This window comes from Capra hircus, chromosome 16, assembly GCF_001704415.2.
Source record: "Capra hircus breed San Clemente chromosome 16, ASM170441v1, whole genome shotgun sequence".
Taxonomy (NCBI): Eukaryota; Metazoa; Chordata; class Mammalia; order Artiodactyla; family Bovidae; genus Capra; species Capra hircus.
In genome coordinates, this window is record NC_030823.1 from 37,060,343 (window position 1) to 37,081,203 (window position 20,861).

At 38.9% G+C, this 20,861-nt stretch overlaps 1 protein-coding gene across 1 annotated transcript in view; it reads left to right on the forward strand.

Moving 5' to 3' along the window:
* Positions 1-20,861, forward strand: part of MROH9 (maestro heat like repeat family member 9) — a 94,609-nt gene that overhangs the window by 34,811 nt on the left and 38,937 nt on the right. Inside the window, exons 7-10 of the mRNA XM_018059940.1 lie at positions 1,541-1,676; positions 4,884-4,888; positions 4,952-5,074; positions 9,203-9,352. Coding sequence (XP_017915429.1) covers positions 1,541-1,676; positions 4,884-4,888; positions 4,952-5,074; positions 9,203-9,352 — 414 coding nt within the window. The remainder of the gene's footprint in view (positions 1-1,540; positions 1,677-4,883; positions 4,889-4,951; positions 5,075-9,202; positions 9,353-20,861) is intronic.

Here is a 20,861-nt window from a genome sequence, read left to right on the forward strand (position 1 = left end):
CAGGCCCACTAGTTGAGCAAACCTACATGCGGGCAGAGTCCTAATTGCTTAAAAAAAATTGGTAATAATACTCACACCTTCAGAAAAGCAAAATGTCTCTTCCATCTCTTCTTCTACACGTCTGCTTCCCTGTCTATTTACATGTGATCTGACCAAACAAATCAGTCAAGATGAAAACCTAAATATTCGAGAAGCCTGTTTGAGAAGCCACAAGGAAGTTGTGTGTGTATGGGGTGGGGGGAAGGTGGGAGGAGAGATACATAAATGTTCTGATAGTAGCTTTTATACCAGAAGCAAATGTACTGAGTTTTTTAAAAAATTAATTTTCCTGGAAAGAATTAGAGCAATTGTAGGAAGAAAACCCACACTTCTCCAGTGACTCACAGAGTCATCTGAAGTGTTTCATACATGGAGAAGGAGCAGGAACGTTTTTGGACATTCACTCCCCAACCCAGTATCCTAAGAATTTGCTGCCTACAAATAGGTACCTACTCTATGGAATAGAAACTAACATTAGGCAGAATCTCTAGTATTTCCAAGCGCTTTGCTAGGAAATTTCCTTTTTGTCATAAATGTTACCCCTTTAGTTCCCACAATAATGTTACAAGGTAGCATTTGTTATATGCATTTCACAGATGAGAAAATTGAGACTCAGTAACAGAGCAAGGATTTTAATACATAGTTTGTGTATTCTGACACTCAACTGTAACCATAGTCAGATACAGTAAGCCCCCTACATATAAATCTTCAAGTTGTGATCATTCAAAGATGTGAATGCAAATATGCCAGCTGTTTCATTGTACTACTGTACTTTTCAAAATGCTTTACTGTAAGATGTTAGATGTTTTATTTTTTTATGTATTTGTGTGAAAAGTATTGTAAACCTATTACAGTACAGTACTCTATAGCCGATTACCTAAGGTAAATTTTTTGGACTTATGAACAAATTGGACTTATGAATACACTCTCAGAACAGAGTATGTTCATATGTGGGGGACTTACTGTGTGTTTGAGTCTGTGTGAGTGTGTGTGCATGTGTGTGTGCATATCAGACACAAACATTTAACATTGACTATTGGATGTGAGAGTTGGACTGTGAAGAAGGCTGAGCGCCGAAGAATTGATGCTTTTGAACTGTGGTGTTGGAGAAGACTCTTGAGAGTCCCTTGGAATGCAAGGAGATCCAACCAGTCCATTCTGAAGGAGATCAACCCTGGGATTTCTTTGGAAGGAATGATGCTAAAGCTGAAACTCCAGTACTTTGGCCACCTCATGCAAAGGGTTGACTCATTGGAAAAGACTTTGATGCTGGGAGGGATTGGGGGCAGGAGAAGAAGGGGACGTCAGAGGATGAGATGGCTGGATGGCATCACTGACTTGATGGACATGAGTCTGAGTAAACTACGGGAGTTGGTGATGGACAGGGAGGCCTGGCATGCTGCAATTCATGGGGTCACATAGAGTCGGACATGACTGAGCAACTGAACTGAACTGAGCTGATGCTTAGCAAATGTATTTTTCTACTTTGTTTGTTCACTAGGCAAGCGTTAATGCTCCATATTTGGGTGTCCTGGCAGCAGAGTTATCTCTTTTGTGTTCTCATTCTGATCCCTCAATCACACAACAGGCATTTGTGGGAATGTATCACCTCCTCTGCATTGCAAAGTGTCAAAGCGGTAAGATTCATCTTTTCTAAGGGTTACGAAGAATCTGTTCCTAATTATTCTATTGTGGATTCCAAGGAGGTTCTACGTCTGTAGATTTCTAAATCCTGCCCCAAGATCTATAGCTCCATTTATCAAAATGTATTTTTAAATCTTTTTTAGAATTATTTTTAAAATGTTATAGTTGGTTCTTCAATATGTATCCCTGGGTCAGGAATATCACCTGGAGAAGGAAATGGCAACCCACTCCAGTATTCTTGCCTGGAAAATCCCATGGATAGAGGAGCCTGGCAGGCTATAGTCCATGGGGTCACAAAGAGTAAGACATGACTGAGTGACTTACACTTTCACTTTCATGTTTAGATTAGTGTCAGGGTGTTACTGGCAGGGACAGAAATGCTGGGTGGAGGCAGGGAAGAAAGAGAAGAAAAATTACCAATCAGTTCAGTTCAGTTCAGTCGCTCAGTTGTGTCCGACTCTTTGCGACCCCATGAACCACAGGACACAGACCTCCCTGTCCATCACCAACTCCCGGAGTTCACCCAAACCCATGTCCATTGAGTTGGTGATGCCATCCAGCCACCTCATCCTCTGTCGTCCCCTTTTCCTCCTGCCTTCAATCTTTCCCAGCATCAGGGTCTTTTCCAATGAGTCAGTTCTTTACCTCAGGTGGCCAAAGTATTGGAACTTCAGCATCAGGCCTTCCAATGAATATTCTGGATTGATTTCCTTTAGGATGGACTGGTTGGATCTCCTTGCAGTCCAAGGTCAGACTCTCAAGAGTCTTCTCCAACACCACAGTTCAAAAGCATCAATTCTTCAGCACTCAGCTTTCTTTACAGTCCAACACTCACATCCATACATGACCACTGGAAAAACTATATGGGACTCTTAAAAAGAGGCATTCTTTTTGTCTCTAATGCAGTGTCAAATAGAATTCTTACTTCAATGATGGGGAAAAAGATGTAAATAAAAGCTGTTCCGGCCTACCTAACAAAGCATGAGGGCAAGACCTTATGGTATCAAACTATTTCGAAGTACTTAAACAGAGAACAGATTTGCCCTCCCATAATAAACTGTTTAAAGACAACAGATAACAAAGCACAATAATTCCTGAGAGAAGAGAACAGATGAATAAATAAAGCAGAGTCTACAATTGATTGAGTTTACAACCTAGAGTAAGTTTCTAGGCTGCAGCCCAGAAATGAGCAACCCAAGGGTCCCAAGTTGGAAAGACAGAATTGGGAATCCAAAAGGATCAAGATATCTAGAGTTCACATGGCAGAGTACCAGAAAGGAATGCTCCAGAGATCTGCAGAGAGTCCATTTAACTATTAGCTATGTAAGAAAACTACCTGCTGTTTGTGGGGTGAGGGGTAATACCCAAAATGGTTAAAGAGGTAAACGCACTGAATTCCAAAAGACTGGCAATGGTGCCCATGCCTATAAGCTAGAGTTTGAAACTTCATAATTCACAAGTAATAAAGCAGATTACTCAAAGAGCTTTGGTCTCATCAGGAGGAAAAAATTATCCCTGAATTACTTTAGTGCCATTCAGCCTGTCTGCGTTACTTGCTCAGTTGTGTCTGACTCTTTGCAGTCCCACAGACTGTAAGCCAGGCTCCTCTGTCCATGAAATTCTCCAGGCAAGTATACTGGAGTGGGTAGCCATTCCCTTCTCCAGGGGATCTTCCTGACCCAAGAATCGAACCTGGGTCTCCTGCCTTACCGGCCAGAGATTCTTTACCATCTGAGCCACCATAGAGTGTCAGAGGGAATGTGAAATGATACAACTTTAGAAAATAATTTGGCAGTATCCTAAAAAGTCAAACACACATCTATCATATGATCCAGTCATTCCTCAGTCATTCCTAAAAGAAATAAAAGTAAATATCCACTCAAAGACTTGCACATGAATGTTGACAGGATCTTGTCTTTTTAATAGCCCAAAACTGGAAACAACCAAATGTCCACCAAGACACCAATGAATACACAGATGATGGTATATACGTACAGTGGGGTAGTATTCATCACAGAGAAATCAATCAACTATTGACAAATACAATAATGTGAATGAATTGCAAATAATTTTGCTGAATGAAAGATGCCAAGCAACAGAAGAGCAGCACATACTAAATTGCTCCACTTATTTGAAATTACAAAATACAAATGCAAGAATGCAGATCTGTGTGTATCTTTGAATCAGGAAGTGCTATAGTGTGTATCCAGTAGCAGGTTTGAGCAATTATGAAAGGACAGGAGGAAACTTCTGGAGGGAATAAATCTTTTTTTATTGCAGTAATACTTTTATGGGCATATGCATATATATAACCAGTCCATTCTAAAGGAGACCAGTCCTGGGTATTCATGGGAAGGACTGATGCTGAGGCTGAAACTCCAATACTTTGGCTACCTCATGCAAAGAGTTGACTCATTAGAAAAGACTGATGCTGGGAAGGATTGGAGGCAGGAGGAGAAGGGGACGACAGAGGATGAGATGGATGGGTGGCTTCACAGACTCGATGCACATGAGTCTGAGTGAACTCTGGGAGCTGGTGATGGACAGGGAGGCCTGGTGTGTTGCGATTCATGGGGTCGCAGAGTTGGACATGACTGAGCGACTGAACTGAACTGAACTGAACATATATATATAAAGTCGCTCAGTCATGTCCTTTCTGAAATACACTCAGACTCTTTGCAACCCCATGAACTATAGTCCATGAAATTATCTAGGCCAGAATATTGGAGTGGGTAGCTTTTCCCTTTAATAACTTACCAAATTATACACTTTAAATATGTTGCACATTGACTATATCTCTATAAAGCTGTTAGCAAATAAAAATTCAGTTAAAATCTACCTTCTCTAGAACTAAAGACATCTGCACCTGAAGCTTATTTGAGAGCTTTTCTCTTTCTCTATACCACTCCCTCAGTTCTTTGCAAAATGCCTCCAAGTCTGCTCTTTTACCAATAGACTTTCCAACTTAGCAATAGCTCTTCCATTGCACTGAACTATGGATTTGATGGCCGAAATGTACTTGATACTTGGTCAACCTATTAAAATTATATATGTCCTCCACAGAGGCTTCTCTTAACACTTTATAAATTCTGGGCCAATGTAGTCATAATATTAGTATTTTATGTGACTAAACTTTCAGCAGAGAGTTAAACATTCAGAAAACTTTACATTCCCAGAATTGGGCAGGAAGAGGAAACTAGAAATAGTAATGTTATAGAAGGAACCAGTGATCAAATGAAAATCTTAAACTTTCTTCCTTGATACAGAGGGTACTGCAAAAAGTAAAAATAAAAAGTATTATAAGCCTGAAAATCATGGTATGCAGCCTTCTTCCTCTGGTACAGAATTTCTACCCAGGAATTTACAAAAAGACAAAAGTAAAATCGCTCAGGTAACTTAGCCTCCACTTTATCCTGTAGCTTTTGTTTCACGTGTAAATTACTTTTAGTGGCAACTTATTTCTTTTTTTAATATAAATTTATTTATTTTAATTGGAGGTTAATTACTTTACAATATTGTATTGGTTTTGCCATATATCAGCATGAATCCATCACAGGTATACACGTGTTCCCCATCCTGAACGCTCCTCCCTCCTCCCTCCCCATACCATCCCTCTGGGTAATCCCAGTGCACCAGCCCCAAGCATCCAGTATCATGCATCGAACCTGGACTGGTGATTCATTTCATATATGATATTATACATGTTTCAGTGCCATTCTCCCAAATCATCCCACCCTCTCCCTCTCCCACAGAGTCCAAAAGACTGTTCTATACATCTGTGTCTCTTTTGCTGTCTCGCATACAGGGTTATCATTTCCATCTTTCTAAATTCCATATATATGCATTAATATACTGTATTGATGTTTTTCTTTCTGGCTTACTTCACTCTGTATAATCGGCTCCAGTTTCATCCACCTCATTAGCACTGATTCAAATGTATTATTTTTAATGGCTGAGTAATACTCCATTGTGTATATGTACACAGCTTTCTTACCCATTCATCTGCTGATGGACATCTAGGTTGCTTCCATGTCCTGGCTATTATAAACAGTGCTGCAATGAACACTGGGGTACATGTGTCTCTTTCAAATCTGGTTTCCTCGGTGTGTATACCCAGCAGTGGGATTGCTGGGTCATAAGGCAGTTCTATTTGCAATTTTTTAACGAATCTCCACACTGTTCTCCATAGTGGCTGTACTAGTTTGCATTCCCACCAACAGTGTAAGAGGGTTCCCCTTTCTCCACACCCTCTCCAGCATTTATTGCTTGTAGACTTTTGGATTGCAGCCATTCTGACTGGTGTAAAATGGTACCTCATTGTGGTTTTAATTTCCATTTCTCTGATAATGAGTGATGTTGAGCATCTTTTCATGTGTTTATTAGAGTGGCAACTTATTTCAACAAAATTTATATTAATAGATTTTTTTCTCTTTTATTTAAATTAAATTCAGTAAAGCAAAGAGTAAATGATAGAGTATTTGGCTTCTTGATCTTCATCTGTTAATAAGAATCATGCCTATTATTCCAGAACATACAATTTACAGTATTTACTAAATAATTCTTATAGAAAGCAAAATGAGGTAAGTGTTTCCTAGTTGTTATGCTTCTTTTTGTTTGGCTAATAAGTTACTAAAGATGGAAAACTTCTGGTTTTCTAGAAAAATTAGTGAAGTCAGAAATTAAGAGGATTTACAATGCTATTATAATTTACTTAGCAAACATCAAAATAATTTGGTATATATTTTAAAAACCTATTAAAATTTAAAAATTTCTTAATTTTAAGTGATAAACCTTAGCACTAAGTAAGTAATTTCTACATTGACCCAACCTTAGGGAAAATCATGAGACTCTACATCTCCATATAGTCCTTCATCTTCTTCAAAGTATATATGCTTATTCACATACTTGCAAGGTCATCTGGCACAGGTGCCTGAATCATACTGTTCAACTGATGCTCTTCTAGCTACACAGGAATCAGTAGTTCAGCAAAGCTGGCTGGAGAGGGCCTTCAGGCTAGCTTATCTCTTGAATCGAAGGGTCTTAGATTTTCTCCTAAAACTACATACAGAAAGCAGTGCCTTGGCCTCCCACACTGAGGCAGATAGAATTGTGGGAGGCTGTGGAGATATGGAAGCAATACATCTCAAATAATAGAATAAAAAAGACCACATAGATATCCTTAAACATGCATCTGTATAACGATGCATCTTTCCAAACTCAAGCATTACTCATAATCCACCTCCCCTCAGAAGTCACAAGCCTGGTTAACTATAAAGTTTTCCATTTACATTAAGAAACTAAGCATCCATCTAGGTTTACTAGAAAGTCCTTCTACATTCCTCCATTCTTAACTCCAGAGCCCTAGAATTGAAATCCTGAGACCCATGATTATCTAGTGAGCGTAGCACTAGCAGCCTCCTCAGGGTCTGTCTCTTTCAAGTGGTCTTTGAAGCTTACTATATCCACTTCCAGCTTAATGTCCTCTCATCTGACTTTAATGTCCGTAAGAGTTAGAAATCCTGGATTTGGGGAGGGTGCCCTGGGTCCTTGTGTTCATGACCTCTATTACTCAGTTCCCAACTGTGAGATCAAAACAGGCCTAGGACAGCACTGTGTGCACGAGCAGTAGCTAAAAAATCCGGAGGTAGGGACTTTCAGGGGTAGATTGGGACAGGTGGGTGAGAGAATCTAAGGTTGTAGTAAGGAAACCAACAGGACCATTTACAACAACAAAGTCCAGAGGATGTAAATAGGAGGATACACATCAAGGTTTTTAGCCAAGAGAGCTAGATCACGTTTTATAAGGAGGTCTATCGTTTGATGTACTCTACTGTCATATCTATACCTTTGTTACTGAGTCCAAGTTCATACCACTCACCACACAATAGGCCAATAAATCAACAGACAAGGTGTTGGAATAAGAGATAGCAACATATTTGGAAAACCAGAAAACCCAAGGAGATGATGGACTAGTATCCCAAGGAACCATCTTACCGGACTTAGAATTTAAGCTTCTTTTATATTAAAAATGGAGGAGGTGTGGCTGGTTGTTGGAAACTTATTGGTACTGGAATCCTTTGTTCCTGCAGCTGTCCAGGTTGGTCTGGTCACAATGCTCCTATAAACCTTCAGAAAGACAACTGTTATTTTCTTTAACATTTGACCTCTATATTAATGGAAATGTGTTATACTTTAAAGGTCAAGCCTGGGAGGAAGAACATTGTTGAGAAAGGGCTACTATGTATATTTCAGGCTATAGGTAACACTCTTTTACTATTTGAGATAAAAGTGCAAAGCCAGCATTTCTAATCACAGGTTATGGAACACAACGGCTAGAGTTAAAGGATCCAATATGGAGTCAGGTTTGTTTTTCTCCATTCTACCTTCACATGACAGAAACTTCCAACACTATCTCTAAGTCTCACTAGGAATTGCTCCTTCCACAACTGTTAATAGACACTAAGCTATTCTGTTGAATAAACAAATATCCCCAAAGAATATCCCCTCTTCAATGATTTTTTTTAACTCAACATCTTGTATAATCAAATCTGACTTTCTCAAAGTATAGCCAACTATGATATTCTGTTCACCTCACTAAGCCTTAGTGACCATCCTTTATCTTTCTTTCATAGCTTTCCAAAAATACTATACCTCACCTGTCTGCTCAGTAGGAGGGAGCCTGGTGGTCATCAATTTTCAATTAGACCTCAATCCTTCCCTACTGACCAGAAAGATGTATGCTCCATTCCCTTAACAGGGATGCTGAAAAGCTGTTATTGGCAATATTGAATACTTTCTGTATTTCAGAGAATGGCATACACACGCACACAAAAGAACTTTTGTATATATACATATACATTTAGAAAGGGAGAAAATGTCATTCATTCATCTTTCTTAACTGAGAGATCCATAGTACTGTGATTTTGTTCTCATTTTATGGTCCGTGGATGTTCCTCTAACTTTAAAAAGAGATTGTTTGAATTGCAGTTGTGCCTCAATCATAGACATATGTGCCCTTTTTTCTCTTCCCACTTCTTGATGCTTCTCTGAAAAAGAGAAAAATACACACCCTTCAATGGCCCTTCCTTTCTTATCCTATCCTTCCCCTCATCTTCTACAAATCATGCTTGTTTTGGATCTGAACAAGCTTATTTCCAAAGCTGAAGAACTTCACAATAGTTTTTAGTATTTGAATAGCTGAAATGGGGTTAAATCAATATTTTATAGTTGCTCTAAATTTTAATGCCATGGTTTCCCACTTCTCTCTGGCTTGCCCCAGAGCTGACTTATTCAGATGAAAATGTTTTAATTGCTTTAAAAATAAGATGAAAAATAAATATGATTAAGTTTGAATGACAGTCATCTTAATACTAATACAGTGTAAAGTGTAATTTTTAATATGTTTAATGGAGGAAGAGGCTGACAACAGCAAAGGTACCTAAGACCCACAAAAAATCATGTAGCTGTGTTTGTTGATATAAATAAGATGTGAGAGCATGCTTCTTCTTTTTGGTTTCAGAGTGTAGGAAAAACCTTATTGCCACCCTTGCTCACTGACTTTGTGTGGAGTCTCCTCATGAAACTCTCTGTACCTGATCAATCAATTGCATCTGAGGCAGCAACCATACTGAAATTGACTCTGGAATGTAATGCCCATAAGGTCACCATGGTAAGACATTTCACAATGAGTGGAGGAGTGCAGAGTACATTCTCTAATGGGCTTTTTCTGCCTTTTTATATGCCTACTTCTTTTCATATATATTTCTTGCCATTGTTCATTATGTCACTTCAATCAAATGAAGCTTTTTGTGTGAAATAGTTCAAGCATGCAGAAAAGTTTCAAAACTAGTGTAATGAACATCCAACCACCAATCATACCAAATTGTAACATTTTGCTATACTTGCTTCAAATTTTAAAGAAATATATTAACAACAATAAAATAGTACAACTATAATTGAAATACCCTGTACCATTAAGGAAAGTTTTAAGAGCCCTCAGTTTGCTGTAGGGCTGGCCACGTATTTGTGGGTCCCAGTGCAAACTAAAATGTAGGACTTCTTATTCAAAACATAGAAAAAAGTAGTATTAGATGTACAAACATATGAAGCTCCCCCTCCTCAATTTATCATGGTGCTATTTTCTAATTAAAAAAAAAACAACTAAAATTTTAAAATTTTAGCATGAATTCTGCAGTCCACCTTTATATTGTGCAATGCCAGTTATAGATGCAAATAAAGACCACACAACTTAACAAAATACTATAATTCCTATTTCACAGCTTATGCATGCATATCCAATTTATTCTTACCACAAGAGTTATAAACACTACACAAAACTAACTTAATTGTCTTTATTCAACTTCTTGTCATTCACATGTTCTTTAACACTCTCTATCACAATCTTACTCATGAATAAGGAAAGATCGGAAGGAAAACAATTTATGGATTGCCACATCTTTCTCTTTCCTCTGTGTTGTCATTTTCAGCCTAATTGATTGAAGCATCAATAAATGCTTATCTTATACCTGTTTTGATTTCCCACTGAACCCCTACACATTAATGTAGCCACTGGAATTCTATGGACTTAGGGCATTGTGAATGCTACCTCTGAAAGGGGCTACTGACTCACATTCTTGGGCCTATATGGTGGCTCAGCTGGTAAAGAACCCACCTGCAATACAGGAGACCTGGGTTCAATCCCTGGGTTGGGAAGATTCCCTGGAGAAGGAACAGCTACCCACTCCAGTACTCTGAGTTGGAGAATTCCATGAGCTGTATAGTCCATGGGGTTGCAGAGTCGGATATGACTGAGAGACTTTCACTGACTCACATATTGCACTTATCTCCTCCATGTATACACAGGCTCCATTGTCCTTTGGGACTTTATTTAAAAACACAAGCTAAAGGGAAAACTTATTAAAAATTCAATATAGTGACAGCAGAAGTTTAAACAAACTGATGGACCTTCAGCATATGGAACCTTATGCAGATACATAGGTCATATGCCCATTAAACCAGCTCTGATGGAGACATAAGGGCTGAACTCCCAGCTCCCGCTCTTGACATAGCAGTGTTACGTGATTATAGATAAACTGAGTGCTTGCACACAAATTCAGAGAGCAAGGAAAAGGAAGTAATGCTTCTTACAAACTCCCATGCTAATATAGTCAGGAGCATTCCAAAAGGCAAGCAGAGCAAAAGGGAAAGCTTGAGGGCAACAGTCATTTCCTTAACAAAATAAAGTTCTCCTCTCATGCAGTGAGGAAAGGAATCTAGGTAAAGCCATATCAGGTTGTAGAGAGGAAGAGAAGCCAAATAGAAAACTAGATGTGTAAAACTAGCCTGTTCTACAAAAATCATTAACTAGGGAGAAAAAATGAACAAACTGGGGTTTAGCAAATTATTTCCCCAGCTCTCACAAACAACTGAACTGCTGAATACAGTGGATTCTTGTCTTGAACAGGGTTAGGTTCTAAAGTCAGTTATAAGGAAAAATCCCATTAAAATTTTCCTGAAAATCTCCTAAATTTCAAATATAGTTTGTGGGCTTACAATTTCTAATCTAATCCAGCACATCCTTCCTTGAGGATTGAAGAAAATAGTTTCTACAATTGAACATACAGTAACATAGCCAGCTTGTTTTAGGGGCATGCTGAATTTATAGTAGTAGGGGGAGGATGAGAAGACAAAGCTCCAAACCTAATAGTTAAGAGATCTGTAGAGGAGAACAATGGTTTATGTCTTCCATCTCATGTTCACCTTGGTACGATGAATATTTTACAGTAAACACTTGTTTAGAGTAAAGGGTTGAATGTATGCTAAGTTGCTTCAGTCAATTCCAACTCCATGATCCTATGGACTGTAGCCTGCTGGGCACCTCTGTCCATGGGATTCTCCAGGCAATTATACTGGAATGGGTTGCCATGCCCTCCTCCAGGGGATCTTCCCAATCCCAGAATCGAACCTGTGTTTCCTGAGACTCCTGCATTGCAGGTGGATTCTTCACTGCTGAGCCACCAGGGAAGCCCCAGAGTAAAGGGTTATATACAGATAATTCAATTGTACATAAGGAAACTGCAATGGAATGTAAAAGTTTACATCAACCAACTTTTCAGCTTATAACCTCTGAGAAGCATTTTTGAAATAAGAAGCAAGGTACTCTGGGTAGATTAAGCTTGATGTTGAATATACAACCCTTGGTTTGAGAAGAATTTAGGTCCAGCTAAAACTCTCATTTAAAAGTGAAGAGGGGTTGGAGACAAGATGGTGGAGTAGAAAGACCTGAGTTTGCCTCTTCTCACAAATGCACCAAAATCACAACTAACTGTTGAACCATCATTGGCAAAAAGGACTGGACCATACCAAAAAAGATATTCTACATCAAAGACACAAAGAAGAAACCACAATGAAGCAGTAGGAGGGGCACAATAGTCATATAATCAAATCCCATACCACTCAGGCGGGTAACCCACAAACCGGAAAATAATAATGTCACAGAAGTTCTCCCAGAAGTGAGGGCTCTGAGTCTCATGCCAGGCTCCCCAGCTTAGGGGACCAGCATTAGGAGAAGGAATCTTCAGAGTATTTGGCTTTGAAGATCAGTAAGGCTTGACTGCAGGAGGTCTGCAAGACTAACAGAAACAGACATCACTCTCAGAAGGCACACACAAGTTCTTGTGTGTAACAAGATCCTGGGCCAGAACTACCTGCTGGTCTGGGAGGGTTTCCTGAGAAGGCAAGGAGAAGCTTTGGCTCTCTCTGGGGTCATAAAAGCTGGTGGTAGACATACTGGGGAGTGTTCATCTACATGAGTAAAATATCTTGTTTGGGTCTTTGGCACCAAGACCTGGCCCTATGCAATAGCCTGTAGGCTTCAGTGCTGGGGCTCTTCAGGTCAAACAACAGAGTGGGAACACAGCCACATCCATCAGCAGACAGGCTGCCTAAACTTCCTGAGCCCGCAGCCACCAACAGATACACCCCTTGACATGTCCCTGTCTGCAAGAGAACTATGACCCATTTCTACCCACCAGAGGGCAGGCACCTACTCCTCCCACCAGGAAGCCAGCACAAGCCTCTAATCCAGCCTCCCCCACCAGGGGGCAGTCACTAGAGTAAGAAAATCATAATTCCACAGCCTGCAGAACTGAGTGTGCAAACACAGGTCAGAAACTACCCTGGGGCCAGTTAGTTCCTGGCTAATGGGTAATAAGAGGAAAAGGTACTGCTGTGATACATAGGGCCACTTCTCCAAGGTCAAGAAACATAACTAACCTACTACATGCATAAACATACAAATAGAAATTTAGAAAAAAGGCCGAGGAATAGATGGCAAAGAAATGTTCCAGACAAAGGAACAAGATAAAACTTCAGAAGGACAACTAGGTGAAATGAAGTGGTAAAAAGCAATCTATCCAAGAAAGGAGTTCAGAGTAATGAACACAAAGATGATTCAAGAACTTGGGAAAAGAATGGATTCACAGAACAAGAACTTACAAGTTTTTTTTTTTTTTATCAAGAATACAATCAGTTTAGTTCGGTTCAGTCACTCAGTTGTGTCCAACTCTTTGCAACCCCATGGACTGCAGCACGCCAGGCTTCCCTGTCCATCACCAACTCCCAGAGCATGTTCAAACACATCCATCAAGTCGGTAATGCCATCCAACCAACTCATCCTCTGTCATCCCCTTCTCCTCCTGCCTTCAATCTTGCCCAGCATCAGGATTTTTCTAATGAGTCAGTTCTCCACATCAGGTAGCCAAACTATTGGAGCTCCAGTTTCAGCATCAGTCCTTCCAATGAATATTCAGGACTGATTTCCTTTAGGATTGACTGGTTTGATCTCCTAGCAATCCAAGGGACTCTCAATAGTCTTCTCCAACAACACAGTTCAAAAGCATCAATTCATCAGTGCTCAATTTCTTGAGCACTTTCAATCTCTTCAAAGCCCAATTTCTTTGGGCTTCCCTGGTGGCTCAAATAGTAAATAAACCACCTGCAATGTGGGAAACCTGATTTCAATCCCTGGGTTAGGAAGATTCCCTGGAAAAAGGAAAGGTTACCCACTGCAGTATTCTTGCCTGGATAATTCCATGGACAAAGGAGCCTGGTGGGCCACAGTCCATGGGGTTGCAAAGAGTTGGACACAACTGAGTGACTTTCACTTCACTTCATGTACACGTGTGTGTGTGTGTGTGTGTGTGTATACAACTTGGGTTTCAAGAATACAATAAGTGAAATGAAAAATGCACTCAAAGGAATTAACGGTGGAATATGTGAGGGAGAAGAATGAATCAGTGAGTTGGAAGACAGAGTGTTGGAAGACAGAATATTGGAAATGACTGCTGCAGAACAGAATAAAGAAAATAGAATGAAAAGCAGTGAGAACAGTTTAAGAGACAACTGGGTCAAATACACCAACATTCACATTATAGATGTCCCAGAAGTAGAACAGGGAGAGAAAGAAGCTGAGAAAATATTTGAGGAGATAACTGCTGAAAATGTCCCTGACACAGGAAAGGAAACTCACCTAAGTTCAAGAAGCACAGAGAATCCCATACAGGACTAACCCAAGCAAGAACACGCAGAGACACACTGTAATCAAACTAAAAAAACTTAAAGACAGAGAAAACATTAAAAGCAACAAATAACATAACAAAGAAATTCCTAAATAGTTATCAATTGATTTGTTAGCAGAAACTGCAGACCAAGAGGGAGTGGCATAATATATTTAAAGTGATAAAACAGAAATGATCTCATTCAGATTTGATAAATAAATCAAAAGCTTTATATACTAGCAAAAGCTATGAGAATTCAGCATTACCAAACCAGCCTTACAATAAATGCTAGAGAAACTTCTCAAAGTGGAAAATAAGAGACTACAAGCAGAAACCAAAAAATTATGAAAGTGGTAGCTCGCCAGTAAAGGGAAACATTTACTGTAGGAAATTATCCACAGACAACAATGATATCAAAATCAGCAATCGTGAGAGAAGAAGAGCACAAATGCAGGATATTAAAAATTCATTTGAAATTAAGAGATCAGGAATTTAAAATAATCATGCACATATATATATAGACTGCTATCCTAGTGGAGGTGACGAAATTCCAGTTGAGCTGTTTCAAATCCTGAAAGATTATGCTGTGAAAGTGCTGCCCTCAATATGTCAGCAAATTTGGAAAACTCAGCAGTGTCCACAGGACTGGAAAAGGTCCATTTTCATTCCAATCCCAAAGAAAGGCAATGCCAAAGACTGTGCAAACTACCACACAATGGCACTCATCTCACACACTAGTAAAGTAATGCTCAAAATTCTCCAAGCCAGGCTTCAGCAATGCATGAACCGTGAACTTCCAGATGTTCAAGCTGATTTTAGAAAGGCAGAGGAACCAGAGATCAAATTGCCAACATCCCCTGGATCATGGAAAAAGCAAGAGAGTTCCAGAAAAACATCTATTTCTGCTTTATTGACTATGCCAAAGCCTTTGACTGTGTGGATCATAATAAACTGTGGAAAATTCTGAAAGAGATGGGAATACAGAGCACCTGACCTGCCTCTTGAGAAACCTATATGCAGGTTAGGAAGCAACAGTTAGAACTGGACAAGGAACAACAGACTGGTACCAAATAGGAAAAGGAGTACATCAAGACTGTATATTGTCACCCTGCTTGTTTAACTTATATGCAGAGTACATCATGAGAAACACTTGGCTGGAGGAAGCATAAGCTGGAATCAAGATTGCTGGGAGAAATATCAGTAACCTCAGATATGCAGATGACACCACCCTTATGGCAGAAAGTGAAGAGGAACTAAAAAGCCTCTTGATAAAAGTGAAAGAGGACAGTGAAAAAGTTGGCTAAAAGCTGAACAGTCAGAAAAGTAAGATCATGGCATCTGGTCCCATCACTTCATGGGAAATAGATGGGGAAACAGTGGAAACAGTGTCAGACTTTATTTTGGGGGGCTCCAAAATCACTGCAGATAGTGACTGCAGCCATGAAATTAAAAGACACTTACTCCTTGGAAGGAAAGTTATGACCAAACTAGAAAGCATATTAAAAAGCAGAGACATTACTTTGCTGACAAAGGTCCATCTAGTCAAGGCTATGGTTTTTCCAGTAGTCATGTATGAATGTGAGAGTTGGACTGTGAAGAAAGCTAAGCACCAAAGAATTGATGCTTTTGAACTGTGGTGTTGGAGAAGACTCTTGAGAGTCCCTTGGACTTCAAGGAGATCCAACCAGTCCATCCTAAAGGAGATCAGTCCTGGCTATTCTTTGGAAGGAATGATGCTAAAGCTGAAACTCCAGTACTTTGGCCACCTCATGCGAAGAGTTGCCTCATTGGAAAAGACTCTGATGCTGGGAGGGATTGGGGGCAGGAGGAGAAGGAGACGACAGAGGATGAGATGGCTGGATGGCATCACCCACTCGATGGACATGAGTTTGAGTGAACTCTGGGAGTTGGTGATGGACAGGGAGGCCTGGTGTGCTGCAATTCATGGGGTCGCAAAGAGTCAGACACAACTGAGCGACTGAACTGAACTGATTCCAAATGTCACGGTACCACAAATCCAAAATTTGTAATGGTTATACACACAAAAAAGGTATCCATACACAACACTAAAGATAGTCATCAAACCACAAAAGAAGAAAGTGAGGAAAATATCTACCAAAAACAATCCAAAACTATTAACAAAATGGCAGTAAGAACCCACATATTGATAATTACTTAAATATAAATGGAATAAATGCTCCAACCAAAGACATAGATTGGCTGAATGGATACAAACGTAGGACCCATATATATGCAGCCTACAAAAGATCTACTTAAGATCTAGAGACATATACAGACAAAAGTGAGGTGATAGAAAAAGATATTCCATGCAAATAGAAATCAAAAGAGAGCTGAAGTAGTAATACTTATCAGACAAAATAGACTTTAATATAAAGCCTGTTATCTGAGACAAAAAAGGACACTACATAATGATTAAGGGATCAATCCAAGGAATAGAAATAACAATTGTAAATTTCTATGTCCCTCCATCATAAGAGCACCTCAATACATCAGACAAACATTATTTAACCCAAAAGAAGAAAATAACAGTAATACAATCATAGTGGGAAAATTTAACATCCCACTTAAATCAATGGACAGATCATCTATCCAAAACAATCAATAAGGAAATACAGGTGACACATTAGACAGATAGACTGAATTGATATTTAGATGGAGCATTCCATCTGAAAGCAGCAGAATACACATTCTTTTCAAGAGCACATAGAACAGTCTCCAGGATAGATCTGGGCCACAAAGCAAGCCTCATTAAATTTATAAAATTGAATCATATCAAACATCTTTTCCAATTGCAACACTATGTGATTAGAAATCAACTATAAGGGAAAAACTAAAAAGCACAAACAAACACATGGAAGCTAAACAATATGTAACTAAACAACCAATGGATCACTAAGGAAGTCAAAGAGAAAATGAATACCTAGAAACAAATGAAAATTAAAACAATGATCTAAAACCTATGGGATGCAGCAAAAGCAGTTCTAAGAGCTAAGTTTAAAGTGATATGCTTATCAAAAAAACAAGAACAATCTCAGAAAAATAGCCTAACTTACACCTAAAGCAACTAGAGAAAGAACAACAACAAAAAAATTCAGAGTTAGTAGAAGAAAAGAAATCATAAAGATCAGAGCAGAAATAAATGAAATATAGACCAAGGAAAGAAAAGATCAATAAAAATAAAAGATGTTTCTTTGAAAATATTTTAAAAACTGATAAAGCTTTAGCCAGACTCATAAAGAAAAAAAAAATGGAGAGGATCCAAATCAATAAGACTAGAAATGAAAATGGAAAACTTACAATGGACACAACAGAAGTACGAAGGATCATACTACTACCAGAAGCAACCATACATCCAAAAATGGACAATATGGAAGAAATGGACAAACTCTCAGAAAGGTACAATCCCTCAAGACTGAACCAGGAAGAAATAGAAAATATGAACAGACTAATAGCAAGTTCTGAAATTTAAACTGTGATTTTAAAACTTCCAACAAGAAAAAGTTCCAGAATGGGTAGCTTCACTGGCAAGTTCTACCAAATATTCAGAGAAAACAACTATACTATACTAAACATCTATACTACTAACATATATACTAAACATCCATACTACTAAAACTGTTCCCAAAAAGTTGCAGAGGAAGGAATACTTTAGAACTAATTCTATGATGCCATCATCACCCTGATACCAAAACCAGACAAAAATACCACAGAAAAGAAAATTACACACCAATATCACTGATGATCGTAGATGTAAAGATCCTCAACAAAATGTTAGCAAACCAAATCCAAAAGTACACTAAAAGGATCGTATACCATGGTCAACTGGGACTTATCCCACAGACGCAAGGATTTTACAAAATCTGCAAATCAATCATAATGTGATATAACACATTAAAAATTGAAGAACAAATCCATGTGATCATTACAACAGATGCAGAAAAATCTTTTGATAAAATTCAACATCCATTTATGATAAAAAAAAAAACTCTTCAGAGAGTGGGAACATACCTCAACATAATAAAGACCATATATGACAAACCCACATCTAACACAATACTCAATGGTGAAAAGCTGAAAGCATTTACTCTAAGATCAGTAACAAGACAGTTAAACACCATTTTCATTAACCATAGTTTCAGAAGTCCTATTCAGAGTTATCAGAGAAGAAAAAATAAAGGGAATCCAATTGGAAAGGAAGAAGTAAAACTGTTAGTGTTTACATATGACATGATACTATACATTGAAAATCCTTAAAATGCTACCAGAAAACTACTAAAACTCATCAATGAATTTGGTAAAGTTGCAGGATGAAAAATTAATATGCAGAAATATGTTGCATTTCTATACACTAACCATAAAAGATTATAAAGAGAAGTCAAGGAAACAATCTCATTTACCATCACATCAAAAAGAATAAAATAAACCTATGTAACATGGTCCACCAGAGAAGGGAATGGCAAACCACTTCAGTATTCTTGCCTTGGGAACCCATGAACAGCATGAAAAGGCAGAAGACAGGACACTGAAAGATAAACTCCCCAAGTCAGTAGGTGCCCAATATGCTACAGGAGATCAGTGGAGAAGTAACTCCAGAAAGAATTAAGAGACAGAGTCAAAGCAAAGACAACACCCAGTTGTGGATGTGACTGGTGTTGGAAGCAAAGTCTGATGCTATAAAGAGAAATATTGTATGGGAACCTGGAATGTTAGGCCCATGAATTAAGGCAAACTGCAAGTGGTCAAACAGGAGATGGCAAGAGTGAACATCAACGTTTTAGGAATCAGTCAACTAAAATGAACTGGCATGTGTGAATTTAACTCAGATGACCATTATATCTATTACTGTGGGCAAGAATCCCTTAGAAGAAATGGAGTAGCCATGATAGTCAACAAAAAAGTCCAAAATGCAGTACTTGGATACAATCTCAAAAATGACAATGATCTCTGTTCTTTTCCAAGGCAAACCATTCAATATCAGAGTAATCCAAGTCTATGCCCCGACCAGTAATGCTGAAGAAGCTAAAGTTGAACGGTTCTATGAAGGCCTACAAGACCTTCCAAAACTAACACCCCAAAAAGATGTCCTTTACATAGTAGGGGACTGGAATTCAAAAGTAGGAAGTCAAGAGATACCTGGAATAACAGGAAAATTTGGCCTTGGAGTGCAAAACAAAGCAGGACAGAGGCTAACAGAGTTTTGTCAAGAGAACGTGCTGGTCATAGCAAACACCCTCTTCCAACAACACAAGAGAAGACTCTACACATGGACATCACCAGATGACCAGATGGTCAACACTGAAATCAGATTGATTATATTCTTTGAAGCCAAAGCTGGAGAATCTCTATATACTCAGCAAAAACAAGACCAGGAGCTGACTGTGGCTCAGATAATGACCTCCTTATTGTCAAATTCAGACTTAAATTGAAGAAAGTGGGGAAAATCACTAGACCATTCAGGTATGATTTAAATGAAATCCCTAACGATTATACAGTGGAAGTGAGAAATAGATACAAGGATTTAGATCTGATAGACAGAGTGCCTGAAGAACTATGGACAGAGGTTTGTGACATTGCACAGGAGGCAGTGATGAAGACCATCCCCAAGGAAAAAAAAAATTTTTTAAGGCAAAATGGTTGTCTGAAGAAGTCTTACAAATAGCTGTGGAAAGAAGAGAAGCAAAAGGCAAAGGAGAAAAGGAAAGATATAAGCATCTGAATGCAGAGTTCCAAAGAATAGCAAGGAGAGATAAGAAAGCCTTCCTCAGTGATCAGTGCCAAGAAATAGAGGAAAAGAACAGAATGGGAAAGACTAGAGATCTCTTCAAGAAAATCAGAGATACCAAGGAAACATTTCATGCAAAGATGGGCACAATAAAGGACAGAAATGGTATGGGTGTAACAGAAGCAGAAGATGTTAAGAAGAGGTGGCAAGAATATACAGAAGAACTGTTCAAAATAGATCTTCATGACCCTGATAACAATGATGATGCAATCGCTCACCTACAGCCAGACATCCTGGAATGCAAAGTCAAGCGGGCCTTAGGAAGCATCACTACAAAGCTTGTGGAGGTGATGGAATTCCAGTTTAGCTATTAGAAATCCTAAAAGGTGATGTTATGAAAGTGCTTCACTCAATATGCCAGCAAATTGCGAAAACTCAGCAGTGGCCACAGGACTGGAAAATGTCACTTGTCATTCCAATCTGTAAGAAAGGCAATGCCAAAGAATGCTCAAACTACCGCATAATTGCACTCATCCCACATACTAGTAAAGTAATGCTCAAAATTCTCCAAGCCAGGCTTCAACAATACGTGAACAGTGAACTTCCAAATGTTCAATCTGGATTTAGAAAAGGCAGAGGAATCAGAGATCAAATTGCCAACATCTGCTGGATCATGGAAAAAGCAAGAGAGTTCCAGAAAAACATCTACTTCTGTTTTATTGACTACACCACAGCCTTTGACTGTGTGGATCATAACAAACTGTGGAAAATTCTGAGAGAGATGGGAATATCAGACCACCTGACCTGCCTCTTGAGAAATCTGTATGCAGGCCAAGAAGCAACAGTTAGAACCAGACATGGAACAACAGACTGTTTCC